Genomic DNA, 16,534 nt, shown 5'->3' with positions numbered 1-16,534 from the left:
TGAAAATGGCAGTGGTGTGGAGTGCTGGGGGTGCCATCTGTATTTAGTGCTCTGAGCTGCCCGGCACTAAGCTGCTTAGGGTGATCGGCTCCCTCCCAGCTGCTTAGCTGGGCAAGGAGCTGTGTGTGTGGGGTAGGGAAGCAGAAGCTACTTTGTGGCATCTGCCCATGCTGTGATTCTGCTTGGGAAACCCCGGACGAACTTATTTCACTGAACTCTTCCTCCCTCCCTGCTTTCAAATGCAGCTATGCCCATGCTCTCACTCAAGTACTGTTTCTTAGGATGTACACATGCCACTATTTAAAGGACCGTCACAATTTGCAGGAGATTCAATAGGATTACTGATATGTTTAAAGCTAAGAGTCTTAGTAAGGATCTGGGTCTTATTAAGTAACTGTGATTTCATTATTGGCATCCTCATCGTTCCTCCTTCTGTTTCTGACACAAACTGTGGCACTGAATTTGGGGCTTCAGATTTGGGAAATGCTCATAAAAGGACTGCTTACCTGGTCTGTTTGTTGGTGACCCTGCACATAGCAGGGGGGTTGAAACTGGATGATCATTGTGGTCCTTTGCAACCCAGGCCATTCTGTGATTCTATGATTCTTTTGTTTCATCCCAGTTTGGAATTCCCATGGTATCTCTGCAACTGTGAAGCAGGTTTTGGAATGTAATACCCTAAAAGCAATGAGAAAGAGTAGAAATCTTAGAAAAAGGCATTTATGACCTGCCCTAAGGAGAGTTACACATGGTTTGTTCTGTATGAGTCCTGGTTCATTTTAAACTAATACTTTACTTGTATGTAGGTTTTTTCAACAATCCCTTTCCCTTTTTCCTTTTCCTTTTCTTTGCCTTTGTGTTTTTTCCCCTTTTTTTCTACTTCTTTTTAATATTTTGTTCCTTCCTTTTCCCTTTCTTCTTTCTTTTTCTTTTCTCATTTTCTCTTTCTTTTTCTTCCCCCCTCCCCCCCTCCCCCCCCATTTGAATTAGGCAGACAACCTTACTGTTTCTACTGAAAGCTTTGATACAGTTTTGTTGTTATTGTATTATATTCATTGTTCCTTTTCAGATGTGCCTACTCACAAAAACCTATTTGTTCTACAGCACTTGTAAACGAGCTGTGCGGTAAATCAGTAACCAGACTTCTTCTTACCCATTACTCCTGAAATAAATGACTCATTTACCTCTCCAATGTATTACTCTTTTCTCCCTAATTTAGGAGATGACTTACCAGAGCACAGTCTGAAAATCAGCAAGAGGTACAGGGTGACCTGCTGAGCCAGTGTAATGAGGAGCACACCATTGTTAGATCCGGGGTGCACCCAAAGGTGGCAGTGACCTTGGGAGCCCAATTGTGCCAGGTGCAGCACAAATATGGCACCTTGCTTTGTAACCAAGGATGGGTGGCACAAAGGGAGTGCAGTGAACAAGGGCAGGAGAGGGAGATAAGTGTGGAAAAGAAGAGATTGTGCTGACAGGCATTCAACACAGCAACTGGTCTGAATCAGTTACTTGGGCTTTGTACATCAGCTGCTGCGTCAAGGACTCCTAAGCAAGACTTACCTTCTGCACCTGAGGCTTATTCTTTGCCTCCCGCAAACATCAAGGTAAAGCCACCTCAGCTTCACTGCAACTATTTATTATTTAACAGCCTTTTATTTGTATGTAACTTCTCTGCCCCAGGACAATTCTTGCTCTTCCAAATACCATCAGTTCTGAAAAACACTCCAGGTAATTCTGCCTCTCCCTCAGGGCCTTCCGCACAAATGTTATGCAACGTAGGACAAGGAGGCTATGGCCTCCTTACTTAATTCTCATCACTATGGTTTCAAGACAAAGACAGTCAGTCTGCACAAGGTTGAGTAACAACAGGTAGTGTGTTGTTACCTTCCTTGGTGCTTAAAATCTTTTGGTGAATGCAGTGAACACAACAGCTATCAGAAATGACTCACTAAGTCGTGTATTAAAGATGTTTTGCTATGACAGCCAGAGTCATATTTTCAGCCAGTGCAGCTGGAAATAGCTCACATTGATGGCTAATATGATCCAGACCATAGCAATTCTTTCTATACTGTTGGCTACAAAGACCAAAAAACAATTAGAAAAGCAACTTTTCTTAGTCAACAGTAAACCAGACCCTGTCTAATGGTGTTGCGAGATGCAAGATTGCCCTGGAAAGGCTTGGGGAAGGGTACCTAAGTGGAATATGAATGTTCAGAGCACCCGATTACTGAGGCTGTAGTTGCTGTGGTGCCCAGGAGTTGAACTGCAGGCAGCCAACACTCAAGTCATGTGGACATGGTACTGTAGGGTGTCAGCAGAAACCTGGCAAGCAGCACCAACAGCAACCAGAGCTTTGGGGATGATGGTGCACATAGAAGGGGATGCTTGGCTGCCTGAAGCAAGTCAAGGGAAGGAAAGAAAACGTGTTAAGGAAAAGGCATGCATTAAGGGTGAAACTGCTTTAAAGCACTCCATGAGGAAAACTATATCTTGAGAGATTTGCAGGACTGGATCTGCTTACTTGAGCAAGAAGAATAGTGAGAAGGGACTCCAATATAAAACACCGAGTACTGGGAGAGTTTTTTTATAACAACAAAGAAAAATGTCACAAGAACGAATGGATGTGAGAGAGAACCAGGCAGAGTTAAGCTAGAAATTAAACGTACCTCTAATAGCATTTAATATCAGAACAAATTGTTATATAAGACTAGGGATTTTCTTTACACCTGCTTTCTCTTTGGGGTGTGTAGTTTGCTCAAGCTGAATTTAAAGTGAGAGCAATAATGTTTTGTATGCTTTATATGTTCATTTTAAGATATCTGGTTTGATTTAATGAGACTCAGACCTCACACTGTCTCTGGGAAGCTGATTTAAGGGGAATGTGTCTATGTGTGATAAAGTAACTGAGAGGGGCTGCTCAGCAGATAAAAAGCACTTGAAAGAGGTAAAATGAAGTCTTCTCTGGGGTGGATTCTATAGAAATCTCCTACAGAACATGGACTCCAACACAGTTGTAGAGGCAAAGCTCTTTGAACAGCTTGGATTTCCTTAATTTGGGGAGAAAACAGGGATGGGCTTTTCCCTTCTGGCAAAATAACTGAATTTGGAGCAAACTAACTGGAAAGTGACCCGTGCATTTGAGTGTTTGGGTATTTCTTCCTCTGGCATTGTTAATAAAGAAGACCCTCACAAGCCAGTGTTGTTGGGCCACTGGGTTTTTACGAAGTTCATATGATCTAACAATGAAGATTAATATCTAAAATAGCATGCCATACACTGTTGCGTCATACTTGATTGTGGGGAAAGCATGAATACAGATCAGGTTCTTTTGACTATATTTTAGATTCAAATAGATGATTGGCTTTATTTGAGCTTTGAAGTCTATAATCAGATTGGATGTTCATTATTGAAAGTTTAGGTGGTTATCTGGATAATGCTTAAAAAGCCAAGATTTTCTCCTACAAATACAAAAAAATAACAGTACAAAGTCTCAATGTAGGCTGGTAATTGAGTATACAAGCTTTTGTACTTGTGGTGCAAATTATCATATTAATGAAAATAAAACTGCATTATTGATATCCCAAAATAATCTTGATTACACGTGCATGTATTAGATATGCATTTACAGTGAATGAATGACCACAGTATCATTGAGTGAATAGGCTTATCTTCAGGAAAAATAAAACTAAGTCTTCTAAGTACAGTCACAGACATCAGTGCCATGTGTTTGAACCACTAACTATGCCTGCTTGTGTGCAGCCTCTAAATAGGTGCGCTGAAAAACTACTTTGAAGAATGTTAAGTAAACTTATGGTTTACATGAGTGTCCAGGAAGCAAAGTCACCCATGGGGACACAAGATCTTTCTACAAATATATTCCATTTTATTGTGATGAAGTTATATGTCTTTCCCTTCCCTTCCCTTCCCTTCCCTTCCCTTCCCTTCCCTTCTCTTGTTAGATAACTACTTTTCACTTGAGTAGCGAGCATTTTTGCATGCAGATATGTGTAACATGCATAAAGTACCGCTTTTGAGATGCTTTCTTCCTTGCTTTCTACCACTAGATGGTAGTGTGCGTTGTTTAAAACATTTGAACGGCAGTGGGTGTGTATTTAACGATTTATTCCCTGAACCCTTTTTAGTTCAGGGAAATCATTATCATCAGTTACTCTCATTCATATTAAATATGCATTCCATTCTCAAGGCTGAGCATTGTGGCGATGTCGTTTCTCCTGGCTTTGCAACTCTTTCAGGCAAAAGCATAGATTGCATTCAATTCCATTAATACATAACAAAACGAGAGGAGGAACCTGGCCTTAAATCTTTAGGTGAGGGAGATTCTAGCTTTTCTTCTGAAGTCCATGACTGAATAAAGCAGGGAGCAGTAGTAGTGATAATGTTCATTTCATACTGGTATTGTTCACTATATTTCTAGAGTGTCAGTGATTCTTTCTCTGAGTTGTCTGAAATTTACAGCTTTTGGGCAGATAAGTCTTTTGATGTGAAGTACTACAATGGTTGGTATAATATGATACTGATCTCATTTGAGGTTTATGTGATGTTATGATACAAGTAGCATTGAGAGCTTATTTTCATCCATTAATCTGGTACCTGGTTACCATGGCCAAGTGGAGGTGGATGATGCCATTAGACTCATAGAGGCCAGATTAATGGTTTTTAAGGGCTTTTTAATAGTAAGATGGTAAATGGCAATCATAAGAATTAGTTGCTGCCACATTTTGCTTTTTCTCTGCAAGTTTTTTAAGTAAGAGTAAAAACAGATTTCCATTCAGGATCAAGTCCGGCTCTGTGCTCCACACAGGACTGCCCAAAGATTTGATTGTATGTCTGAAAGAAGGCAAACAAACATTATTTTTGAGACCAGTAATTCATCAATGTAAAGTCTTGAATGTGTTGGGGGAAAAAATAAAGGCCAGCAGGGGCAAGTAAAGATGGAAGATGGATAACTGTGATATTTCAAGTAGTGGGGCCATTGTCTCTGCTGTAAACCTTTCACAGTGCAAATCCGTAGGCGGCACAAAACATCCAACTATCAAAGCTGTTAGGTTTTTATCTGATGTTCTTTCCTTCACCAAAATATTGTCCTGCCTATATATAGATTTATATATGTGTGTGTATGTAATAAAAGCACTTATCTAGGTCAGCTGTGTTGGAGAAAGCAGCTCAGCATGAGGTAAACTCTGTTTCTCTATGTAGGGATATGACACAAGGAAAGGTGCAGTTGTCTTTAAGAGATTTCTGGCACTAAGAAAAAGAGAATGATTTAAAGAAAATTCTTCCTGCAGGTCCAAAGTAAGGAGGAAAGGACACAAACTTCTCCTTCTGGAGAAGAGGAGCCTCAGAGGAGACCTCATTGCTCTCTACAGCCGCCTGAGAGGAGACTGTGCTGAGGTGGGGGTCAATCTCTTTTCTCAGGTAACAGCGATGAGATGGAATGACCTCAAGTGGCATGAGGGGAGACTGGATGTTGGGAAGAATATGTTCTAGGATAGAGTGGAGGCGATGGAGTCGTCCCTGGAGGTGTTGAAGAGCCGTGTGGATGTGGCACTGAGGGACGTGGGCAGCGGGCATGGTGGGGGTGGACTAAATGAACTTAGAGGTGTTTTCTAACCTTAGTGATTCTGTGACTCTAACACTTGGTCACAGATACGACGCTCCGTGACACCCCTACGCCTGCGGCTGCCTCACACCCGGCCGTCTGAGGCGCACCCCCCTGCCCTCACTCAAGATGGCGGCAGCGGCGCCCGGCTTGTACAGGCCACCTGTTGCTGCGGCGCCTCGTCCTATTGGCTCAAACGGCGCCGTGTGCCGTACGCGAGGGGAGCAGGAAGGAGACGGTTAAACGCACGCAGGGGTTAAGAAACGTGAAGGTGGGGGGAAACGAGGGGTAAAGGCCGCCGGAGCGAGGCGCTCGAGGCTGCCTCAGCCGCCGCCGGGCTCCGCCCCGCGGGGGTTCCGCTCGCCCCCGGCCATGGAGAGCGGCGGTGGCGGCGGGAGGGGCCCGACAGGCCGGGAGGAGCCGCCGCTCGGAGAAGCGACGGAGGAGGAAGAGGAGGCGGAGGCGCTGCCGCCGCCCGAGGCCGAACCGGACTGGAGCTTCGCTGGAAGCGATATGGAGGCGGTGGTGCTGCGGGATCTGCCCACCGCCACCATCGCCTGCAACCTGGACCCACGCGTCTTCCAGGACGGCCAGTGCCGGGTGAGAGCGGCGAGGCGGGCGGCGCTGGGCCGGCTCCCTCTGCCGGCGAGGAGCCGCTGGCTCGGCCCGTCCCGGCCCGCTCCCGCTGCTTCCCCTCCCGCTTCAGAGCTGCCACCTCGGGCTGGGCGGGCGGGGACGGGCGGGAGGGGGGAGGTACGGGCGCTCCTCTGGCCGCGGCTGGGTGTGCGGGTTCGAATCCCCCTGTGGCGCAAGTGGTAGAAGTGCCGCTCTGCTACACAGGGGCTCGAATCCCGGGGGTTGGACTCGGTGATCTCTAAGGTCCCTTCAAACCCTCACAAGACTATTATCTATTATTATTAGCGGGTGTTAGGCAGGGGGCTGTGGGGACGCAGAGCTTTCCTGCTAAGAGGGGATGGATGCGAACTGAATGACGTACCGTTGCTCCAGAGCTGGGTGGCAGCAGCTGTCAGAGGAATGGTATTAAAAACTCGTTTTCCTGAAGCCTAACGCAGCTCTAAGTGTAATACATGGATGTAGCCGGTTCAGAATTGCTTCTTGTCGGTGTTTTCTTGGGGCGAGACCAATTCAAGCCGAGTTTTGTTTTTCATTCTTATATTTGTCTCATCACTGTCTGGGATTAAAGAATGAGTGAAGTCTTCTTTGCTGTAGGCTTCTCTCATGGTCCACGTTGCTATTGAGATCTTACTTTCTAGTGCCTTTGATACTTAAGAAAACGTTTACTTTTTAAGTAGACAGGCATTAACTGAAATATGCTTGAAAAACCACACTTTTCCTAATTTTTTTTCAAGTGCTATTAAAATAATTGTCAATCTCTTGGCGAAAGGCAGTGTGGAGTTGTTAGAGGGGTAGCTCGGTATCTCTGCCCTACCAACAGTTTCATATGAAAAAGGATCGGGAAAGTGGAATACAATGTAGCTCCATCACCACTGTTACTTTTTCAAGTTATGTAACCAACATTGCCAACCTGATTTTTCTGTATCACTTAGGGCACCTGCTGGCGTGACAGGAACAGCGCTCTTGTAGGGATTTATCCTACTTAAAACGAGTTGACCCCAAACATGCCGAGGAAATATATCTATAATCAGTTCTACGTAGTATCTTCAGCTGCAGGTAGTATTTTCTTGGCTGGATTCTTTAGCTTTAAAATGAATGGCTTGAAAATGGTAAGATACATGACAACACGGATGCGTAGTTGCAAGCCAGACCAGGAGGTATTTACATACTTAAATGGTTTTTCCATCTGTTTTGGTTCCAAAGATTCTTGGTCTTGTGACACCCTTAATTTAGATCAGAGCAAAGCCTTGTGTGTCCTTGAAATTGCAATAATTTTTCAATGCTTTCTATTTTTTTTTCTTGCCAAGAGTAGCAGCAGGAAGGAATACAGATTAATTTAAACAATGGCAAATTAATTGGAGGCTGATCATCTCTATGTAAACTGATCTTAACTATAGATGCCTGTTTGTATGGTTACTTTGCCACTGCTGTTGCTCTTCAAATTAAATACCAAAGACAGAGAATGGAAGAATTATTTTGAACCTGAATATTTGTGTCCAGCAGGGAGGAACATTCTTACAGAATCACAGAATGACCTGGGTTGGAAGGGACCTCAAGGATCATGTAGTTCCAACCTTCAGGAAAGATTTCTGTGGCACTTGGTAGGTGTGCAATCTTCCAGTAGGCTTAAGAAGAGCTTAAGTTTTGGCTAGCTGAACCTCAGCCATTAAAGTGAATAACAACTCCAGTTAATACAGAGGTGGCTGAGAAACAGATCACTACTGTGTAGGAGAACAGTAGGTTAATAATGGCCTGGCTATGTTTTTATCATGTTCTGTTGACCACCTCTCACTTGCAAAGGGAAGAGGTGGGAATGAGGTACTGACGTCTCTGTTTGAGTTGGTGAAGGGTGGGTTTAACATAGTGCTGGTGGGTGTTGTGGAATGAATAAGGTTATACTGAAATGGGAAAGAGGTCAGGGCCTCCCATGCATTCCATTCCATTCTCCATTATCAGTTACTGATTTTGGTATCTGGGAAATGAAGGTATTTTGGTCTTGAGTGATGACTTAAGTGTTTGGAGGTGATTATAGTATAATGACTGTAAAGCTTTAAGGAGTTAATTTTAGGAAAGTACCTCCCTCCCCCCTCTCCTTTTTTTTTTTTTTTTTGTACATTAAGCTTAAACTTACAAACCTTTGCAAATTCAGTAAGAGCATTTAATTTTCTCTTTGTGCTAAAGGAATACGTAAAGATATTGTAAAGTATAACATCACAAGATGTGGTATTATTAGAAATATGTATGATTTTTGTTTGTGTAATGTGTTTTCATCTGTTCTGGGAAAGGTAGGAAATTGCGTGTATGTAACAGTCTTAAAATACCTTGTCTACATAGTTGTGGATTCTTTTTTTTTTCCGCTCTGGTAGGCCAGTTAATAATCCTGGATTGCCCTATTTGGGGAGGGTTGATCCAATCAAAGGTGAGATAGGGCAGCTAAGAGATGGCTGGCAGCATTTATTTCCATTCTTCCCTCCCGTTTCCAAACAGTGATTTGTGCTTGTGTGAAAGTACTGAAGGTTAGGTTGGTGTGTGGCTACAGTGCTTCTTTACATTACAGTTGCCACCAAATCACGTGTGTAGAGATGTTAAACAATGAGGCCGCTCAGAGTAGGTTCTTTGAAAACAGTGGTTTGTTTATAGAATACTTCATTGGGAATGCTTTATTTCACGTCACTTTCACTGCTACTGAAATGCACCACCCACCCCTCACTGCACTCACATCCACTTTTGGTCTCCATGAAAGTTCAGCGAGCATCAGTAAATGTCAGTGGGTATCATTTTTTTTTTTCCATACAGAGGAATTCAGTGACACAGCTTTGCTCCATACACGCTTCCATGTCGGACACCATTATGTCAGACTGCCCCTCTGCTGCCATCAGTCCCATGGCAACAAAATGTAATGGAATATGGGTGGCGAGGTCCAACCTCTATTACCACATCACCAACATCTGCCTCTGATGTTGCAGGCCAACATAATAAGATACTTTCAGAGCATCCCCTGTATAGTATCTTATCAAGTGAGTTAATAGTATTAGTAAATGACAATTTCTTTCCTGTATTCTCATAAGAAAGAATTTTAGCGGTTTAAATCCCACATGGTTGCTTTTTACAGTGTCATTTCCAGTATCTTTTCAGAGAATGCTGCAATACTTATTGTCAAGCTTCTTCCAAAGTACGCTTAGAGAAATTCCTATAGACTTTATACTTTTACCTTTACTGTACACTACTGTGAAAGCAAATGATCTCTGGTAAAAAGCCTTTATCTGATCTTCAGGTGAGCTGATTACCTTGAAAGAATGCTGGTCTGATGTTCCGATACATCTTCAACCACTTTACCCCAAGCTGTTTGGTAATTCTTGGGTTGGCTTTCTGCTTGAGAATTTCTTTTTTTCTTAAAGCAGCATTTATTCATACAGCACACAAATGAGTTTGGTTTAACCATGTCTGTGTACTCATTTAAACAACAGCAACAAAAGGTCAGTAGTTAATTACCAGAGTCAGCAATTATGTTTTTGCCCAGTTCTGTTTTCCTTATCTGGTATTCATATATATATTTTTAATCTTTTTTTTTGTGTCAGTAGAGGACACTGTGTTTTAAATAGAACTTCTACTTTCACATGGCAAGTGTGGGAGGTAATAGGCTTGCTTGCATCTTGTAATCCTGGAGGGATGTGGCATACTTCAGTGCTGATTTTAAACTTCAGAGTGCAGCCACGAGGGGGGCTAAATAACTTCATTTGTACCCGGGCAGTCTCTTGCTAAGTAGGTTACCTGGGTCTGTTCTGACCGCTTTCTATTTTAGCTGAACTGTAGATGAGTATCACTCATTTAACTTGTGAGGAGGGAGAGAAATGTAAAGAGTACCTAGAAAGAACTCTGCTTGGGGCTACTGATAAACTACTCTTGGTTGTGCTTTTTGCTTTTTCTTATTGAGTTGATGGGGTTTTTTGTTTCTTTTGGGGGGAGGGATGCTAAGAAACTGGAAGGTTTTCCTTGCAGCTATTTTCCTTAGAATGGATTGAATTCCTTGCATTACTTCAGGGTATCTATAATTGCCTTAATCTACTAAATCTTTCAAGTTACTGCAAACTAAGAAATATAGTGGATTTCCCTTAATGGAAAACTTGCATTCATAGATAACAGGTGGTTATATTGCAATAATAGGTTTTTCTCCAGAACTTGCTAGAAAAAAGCATCGCTGAAAGCTGAACTTTTAAAGGACATTAGCTTGATCACTTTTAAGTGTATTAGTAGGAATAAGCCAGTCTCCTACAACCATTACAGAGAATGTGTGTCCTCATGTAACCTTAAATGGCAAGCATGGATGAGATGGGCTGTGAAACACTGTCTGTGATTATTATTGTTATAAAAGATCATAATAGTGCTTGAAAGTAAGGTTTTCAAAATGTACAGAATTCTCTGCAGTAATAATATAACCAAGAGGAAAAGCAATAAAGGCAGATAAACTGCATCTTGTTAATGATTATCATAGCTGTACAATTCTAGTCTTCCTTCAGCTATGTATAGTTTTAATATGGAAAAAAAAACTTGTTTGTGAATTGATCTGAAAATAAACTCATTGTTAAATGAGCCATGCTTCTGGAAACTTTTAATTGACCTTCAGCCCACTGAAATAATCATGAGATGCTGAATGTATTTTGTATTAAATGCTTAGAATTACTTCTGCTTTACAGGAACTTAGTCAAATATCTCAGGAATACCTACAAAACCTCCCTTACAAAATAGTACTTGGGTTTTCTGGTAATCTCTTCCTGTTACAGTCGCATGCCTGTTGATCCTTTTACTTAGTGTGTTAAACCTCTTAAGTTATGTTAAAAATAAACAAATAAAGGTAAATTTCAGGAAGGGAGAGTGGTTTTTATGTGCTTACATTTTTGTGACTGCAAGACTGCTTTTGGTGAAATATCCCCTTAATGAAAATTATATGGAATCCATACTTTTCTGTGTGCTATGAAGACTTTCATTCTTTCTTTCTCTGCCTGTGTGTTGGGTTTTTTTCCCCTCAAATAATCTTTGCAACAATGTTTATAATTCTTTCTATTCTTTCTGAAAAAGCACAGGCTTAAGATTATTAAAAGTCATAACCCAGTGGCCTATTTTTACACACTGAACAATAAAATAACTAACCATGATTCAGGTTGGATATTAGGAACAATTTTTTCTCAGAAAGAGTGGTGATGCAGTGGCACAGGCTGCCCAGGGAGGTGGTGCAGTCACTGTCCCTGGAGGTGTTCAAGAGCCGTGTGGATGTGGCTCTGAGGGATGTGGGCAGTGGGCATGGTGGGAGATGGTTGGTCTGGGTGATCTTAGAGGTATTTTCCAGCATTAATAATACTATGGTTAAAAAAATCTTCCAGGATGAAAGTTATCATGGTAAAATTAATGATCCAAAAGTATTTAGCTGCTCTACTTCTGGAATATACATGTTTATTCTGCAGCTATTAACAATTTAAGACAGACTGAGTGACTGAAGTCTGGAGCCCATATAAATGCAGTGCTTTGGCTGACATGATAATCTTTGACGTTACTGTTGAGCATAATACCATACTAATGCAGTTTTATGGCTCCTGGGATGCAGCCAGTCTGCTAAGTGCACAAGCAGAACTCCTGAGAGTCATTGGGATATCTAATCACCTGAGAATCTTTGGAAAAACCTTGTCTTATAAGCTGGCGTACTTCATGAATAATGTGAGCATTATGTATATAGAGTTTATATGGAAATCTTGGTAGTAGTCATTATAAGTGTTTAGTTTAAGGATGATGTCCTCAGTCTTCTCACCTGAGTAACTTTTTCTGGCCCTGTGAGACCAGAGAGAATTTTCTTCTTGCAGTTCTCAGTGCCCATGTGGGATTCTGCTCTGGTTCCCATCACAGAGATGACTTGGAGAAATCATTTTTTGAGCTAAATACTCTTTCTTCAGCTGGAGTAGAAGGGGCTGAAGAGACAGTACAGTGTGAAGATGTTTGTTCAAGCAATGCTAGACTGCTTTTTCATATGATTGAATTTTGAACCATTGAACAGCAATTCAAATGGCTTCCTTTAAATGCTATCCACATCTAGTTATTCTTGTGAGAGCACAGATGATGGCGTGAAATAATAGTAGAGATTGTGATTTCAGAAAGGGAAAGAGGATGACTTTTGTTTCTATAGTTTTGGTTTATTTTGTTGTCCTCAAAGCATTTCAGAGTTCATTACAAGAACACTGTTTGAAAGTTCGATTGAAATAAGTAAGCTGCTAGTAAAGAAACCTCATGCCGCAGCTTCCAGTGTCTTGAGAGGAGATATTTGGAGCAAATGAGGTTTGTATCACACTTATGTGCTCTGTAGGTCACCTAGGTCAGGGGAGAAGAGTAAAATACCAACTTCTACATCTGATGCTTCGGTACTAGTGCAGTCCTTAAAGTGCAGCAACCATCCATCCTATTCCTCCAGTAGCAATGCAAGTCACTCCGTAATGGAAATAAAATGGTAGTACATCACTTATGTAATATTTTATTATGCAGTATTTTAAGGAAAGCCTTATCTGTAGGGTGTAAATGAAAGTGACATTCAGATTTGGTGTGCTTGGCTATAAATGGTTTTTGGGTGGCTTAAAATTACTTTGCACAAAGTAAAAATAAGCATTCTAAAATGGTCATTGGTAGTATAGGTAATGCAGATATTGCCTTGAAGAGTTTTGTCTCGTTTAAATCACTGTGCTCTGATCATGCCAATAAGTTTAGTATTTGTAGCAACGCTGAAGGGCATGTTTCCTTGTTTTCTTTGTTATTGGTGTATTTCAGGAACAAATTAAGGTCTGTTCTCCAGAAATACATCCATGTGAAAGAAAAGTGTAAAAATAACTATGGAATATTTGGTATGAAATGAACTCGAAACTCATCCCAATTTACCTCTCAGGAAGACACTTTATTATTGCTTATACCAGCAAATATTGCTTCTGTTAATTAGTATGAACTAAAGTCTCCTCTGCGGAACAGGCTTAAAATGATTAATATGTTCTTTTTGACAGCAGTCATAGGGAAAGCTTAAGTCTCCAGCAGTTTGTTATTGAAGATGATTGTTCAGTTGGTCACATTTCAATGGAAAATGTTTATAAATGTATATATTTTCAGTAATGTTGTCCTTCAGTAAAAGGCTTTCTGGTCACAGGTGAGTTAGAAGAGGTTGGAAAGAAACCCAGTAAAGTACTTAAAAAGCAGATAAACAAGTTGTGAAGTTCATGTATGGCACGTGAAGTCCTAAAACAAAGCCTAAATTAATGTTATTTCCTAGATGTGATAGTATACTGTAAATCCTAGTGTGTGATGGTTTTTGTTTTTTTTTTCCTTTTTTTCTTAAATTGTATTCCATCAGATGTGTCCCCTTCTTCAATAGGGATAATAGGTAGTTTTAGCTGGAATTGGTTTGGGTGTTTTCCTCTTCTTCTAAGTATGTTTCTGTAGTTCAGACTTTGTGTGGAGATGCTTCTCAAGTTTTTCTCCTGTTATTGCTTCTTCTGATAAATAATCCACAAGCTGTTTGATTTGGGTGTAGCAAGTAAGACTGAAAGTAAAAGAACAGTTTCTTAAGCTTATTAATATTTTGCATGGGGTAGTTTATAGGAATTAGAGATTTCAGAAGCCACGCTTATAGTGAGACCTGAACTAGGTAAAATAGTCTTAAAATCATGATGTGCAGTTTGTGGTTTGTTTCTACTCCCCCAAGACTTGATACAACACATGATAGTAGTAACTAGTAAATGGATGCAGTAACATAAAGACTTGATACAACAGATGATAGTAGTAACTCATAAATGGATGCAGTAACATAAGGACTTTGCTTTCCTTGTGACAGGAGCTTTATAGACACATCTGGCCTCAAAGCAACTAGGAATGGCTTTATAATTAGTTACAGGTTTTTCCATTCAGATAGCCAGAACCTGCTTGCACCTCCTAATGGAAACTGCATTTTTAAGTTTGAAGAGATCATTCATGCAGTATTAATTATTGTAACCTAGTATTTATGAAGGATTTGCAGACTTGGGGAGGGGTGGGGGGAGGTTCCATCACATTCTACAGAATGCAAAGAGCAAAGCTTTTTCATTCCCATGGGAGAGGGGAGGTGTGGGAGTGAGCCACCACGTGGAAAATTTCCAGCATAGAACATACACTGGAAATAAATTAGTGAAGCTGAAATATCCAGCTGTCTTTAGTGAACTTGAAGTGGGAAATGAGGTCTCAAATACAATTATTTTGTGCATGTGTAATGCATAATTAAACCATTGATCTCATTGCCCTAGAATGTTAGAGGCCAGGAGCCTACTATTAAGAAAGGAGTAGAACTGTTTCATGAGTAGTAGCCATCAGGCACAGTGATTAGGGTATAACTTGATTCTCAACGTTTTTGACTTGCCATTGCAAGAATTAGTTGGGAAAAGTCTGTTTGCCTGCCTTTATAACTCCTTTCTCTACCTGCAAACGTTTGTTACTGCCAGAGATAACTAGAAGGGCTTCTTACTTTGTTATCTCTGTAAGTCACTATTACTGATACCACACAAAAGCAGGGGTTTTGTCCCTGGATTTCGTTTATTGAAATAAAATAAAAAGTAACTTTAAGGTAACTTCTTCCACTTAATTGCAGACCTTCAGATAGCTCAGAAGCTAATAATTGGATCTGACACTGATAATTGTTTTTTCCTTTTCTGAGGTTTTCTTTTTTGGAGTTATTTTGATGTTGGCTGATTTCCTGGAAGGAAAACATGCTTTCAGCTATTGTACTAAGAGTAGGTTGCAAGCCTTTTAGTTGCTTGTTGTTTGAGAAGTACAAAATATATAACAGAAGTACGAAAGTCCCTCTAAGATGTGAGATGATGTATTTTTCAGAGGGATAACTGTGACCAATTTAAGAGTGGAACAGTAGAGATTTGAAAGTATTATGATTGCTTCCTCCTATTTGTATTTAGCCTGACTGAAGGATGTTTTTGAATGGGTAAACTTTTGAGCCAGCAGACAGAAGACTTGCAAGAAGATTAGTATTGACACTTCTGTCCTGAAAGTGATGTTGCGCTATTGAGATGCTGGGAAGGGCTTTCCTGAGGAATACATAGAGGTTGCAATAAAAGCTTAATGTCCTTTCATTTTTTTAGCTGCAGATAGTTATGCTGGATTGTACTTGGAATGAAGATAATGGAGAGATAAGTACTGTTTGATGATTAGATTTATTTGTGCATGTATGCATCGTTGTAATGATAATCTTAGTATCCTTAGAACAGAGTCAGGCTTTGCCAAGAAATACTGTTTTAGATGCTCTATAGGTGTGTAGAACAATAACTTTATCTTTTTGTTGTTGACGAAATGCCATTCTGGAAGTTTCTGTAAAGGTTTAGGCTTGCTTTCAAAACAAAGGTTTGTCTGGATGGAAAGTACTTCTGAAAGTCAGTATGCTTTCCAAATAAAGACTGGCTGAAAGGTGTGGGGAATTGTTTCATTTTCTTTCATACTGTTTCCTTCCTCTGTGGAGACAGGAAGATAACTTAACAGAGCTAGTGAACTGCCAGTAAATTCAAGTTGTATTGTAAGAAATTGGGTTTATCCTGTTTCTGAATTTTCAAAGTGGAAAAAGCCAGCCATAATCCTGTAGTTAGATAAAACACCTCATTGGTGAGATTACTAGTGAAGTTGTGGCTGGCTGCCCCATCCCTGGAAGTACTGAAGGCCAGGCTGGATGGGGCTTTGAACAGCCTAGTCTGGTGGGAAGTGTCCCTGCCTATAGGAGGGGGGTTGGAACTGCCTGATCTTTTATGTCCCTCCCAACCCAAACTATTCTGCGCTAATATGAAAATGAAAAAAGGAGGGCAACCCAACAGCTGTAGATGTTAAACCCTCCCAGAGGTGGGAGATAATTACTAAGTTGTTCAGTGCTGGTGATCTTGCTAGGAAAAGGCAATAAATAGTAAGTCATCCATTACCCTGGAAAGCTGAGACTTCTTTACATCTAATAGCGGGAGTATGTATGTAGTAAACTAGACCGGTTTGCCTGGTTTGGGAAGGAGGGTATAATTAAGTAATGGGCAAAGGGAGAAAAGATTTGGTAAGAATTAGAATGTGTATGTCCTCAAGATTGTGATCTTATTAAATGAGATGTTTTCTTCTGTCACTCAGGAGATACGTGCTTGTAGGGTATTGTGTGGAAAACTTCTGTGTATGGCTTGTACGAGCTAAAGGGAATTAATGGGAACCAATTCCTGGTACTTTTCCAGCTGCTGATAGAAGTGG

The 16,534-nt window shown here is 40.8% G+C and overlaps 1 protein-coding gene across 2 annotated transcripts in view; it reads left to right on the top strand.

Moving 5' to 3' along the window:
* Positions 1-5,853: 5,853 nt before the first annotated feature.
* The window catches only part of RCAN1 (regulator of calcineurin 1), a 39,066-nt gene continuing 28,385 nt past the window's right edge, over positions 5,854-16,534 (top strand). The window contains exon 1 of one of the 2 annotated variants that reach the window (XM_015882068.2): positions 5,854-6,223. In XM_015882068.2, coding sequence (XP_015737554.1) covers positions 5,996-6,223 — 228 coding nt within the window. In that variant the 5' untranslated portion in view covers positions 5,854-5,995. Of the gene's footprint in view, positions 6,224-7,616; positions 7,861-16,534 lie in introns of those variants that run through there. The other variant, XM_015882076.2, reaches the window with a different exon arrangement.

This window comes from Coturnix japonica, chromosome 1 (assembly GCF_001577835.2).
Source record: "Coturnix japonica isolate 7356 chromosome 1, Coturnix japonica 2.1, whole genome shotgun sequence".
Classification (NCBI taxonomy): Eukaryota; Metazoa; Chordata; class Aves; order Galliformes; family Phasianidae; genus Coturnix; species Coturnix japonica.
The sequence above is the reverse complement of the archived record's forward strand: the minus strand, read 5'-3'. Positions and strand labels throughout refer to the sequence as shown.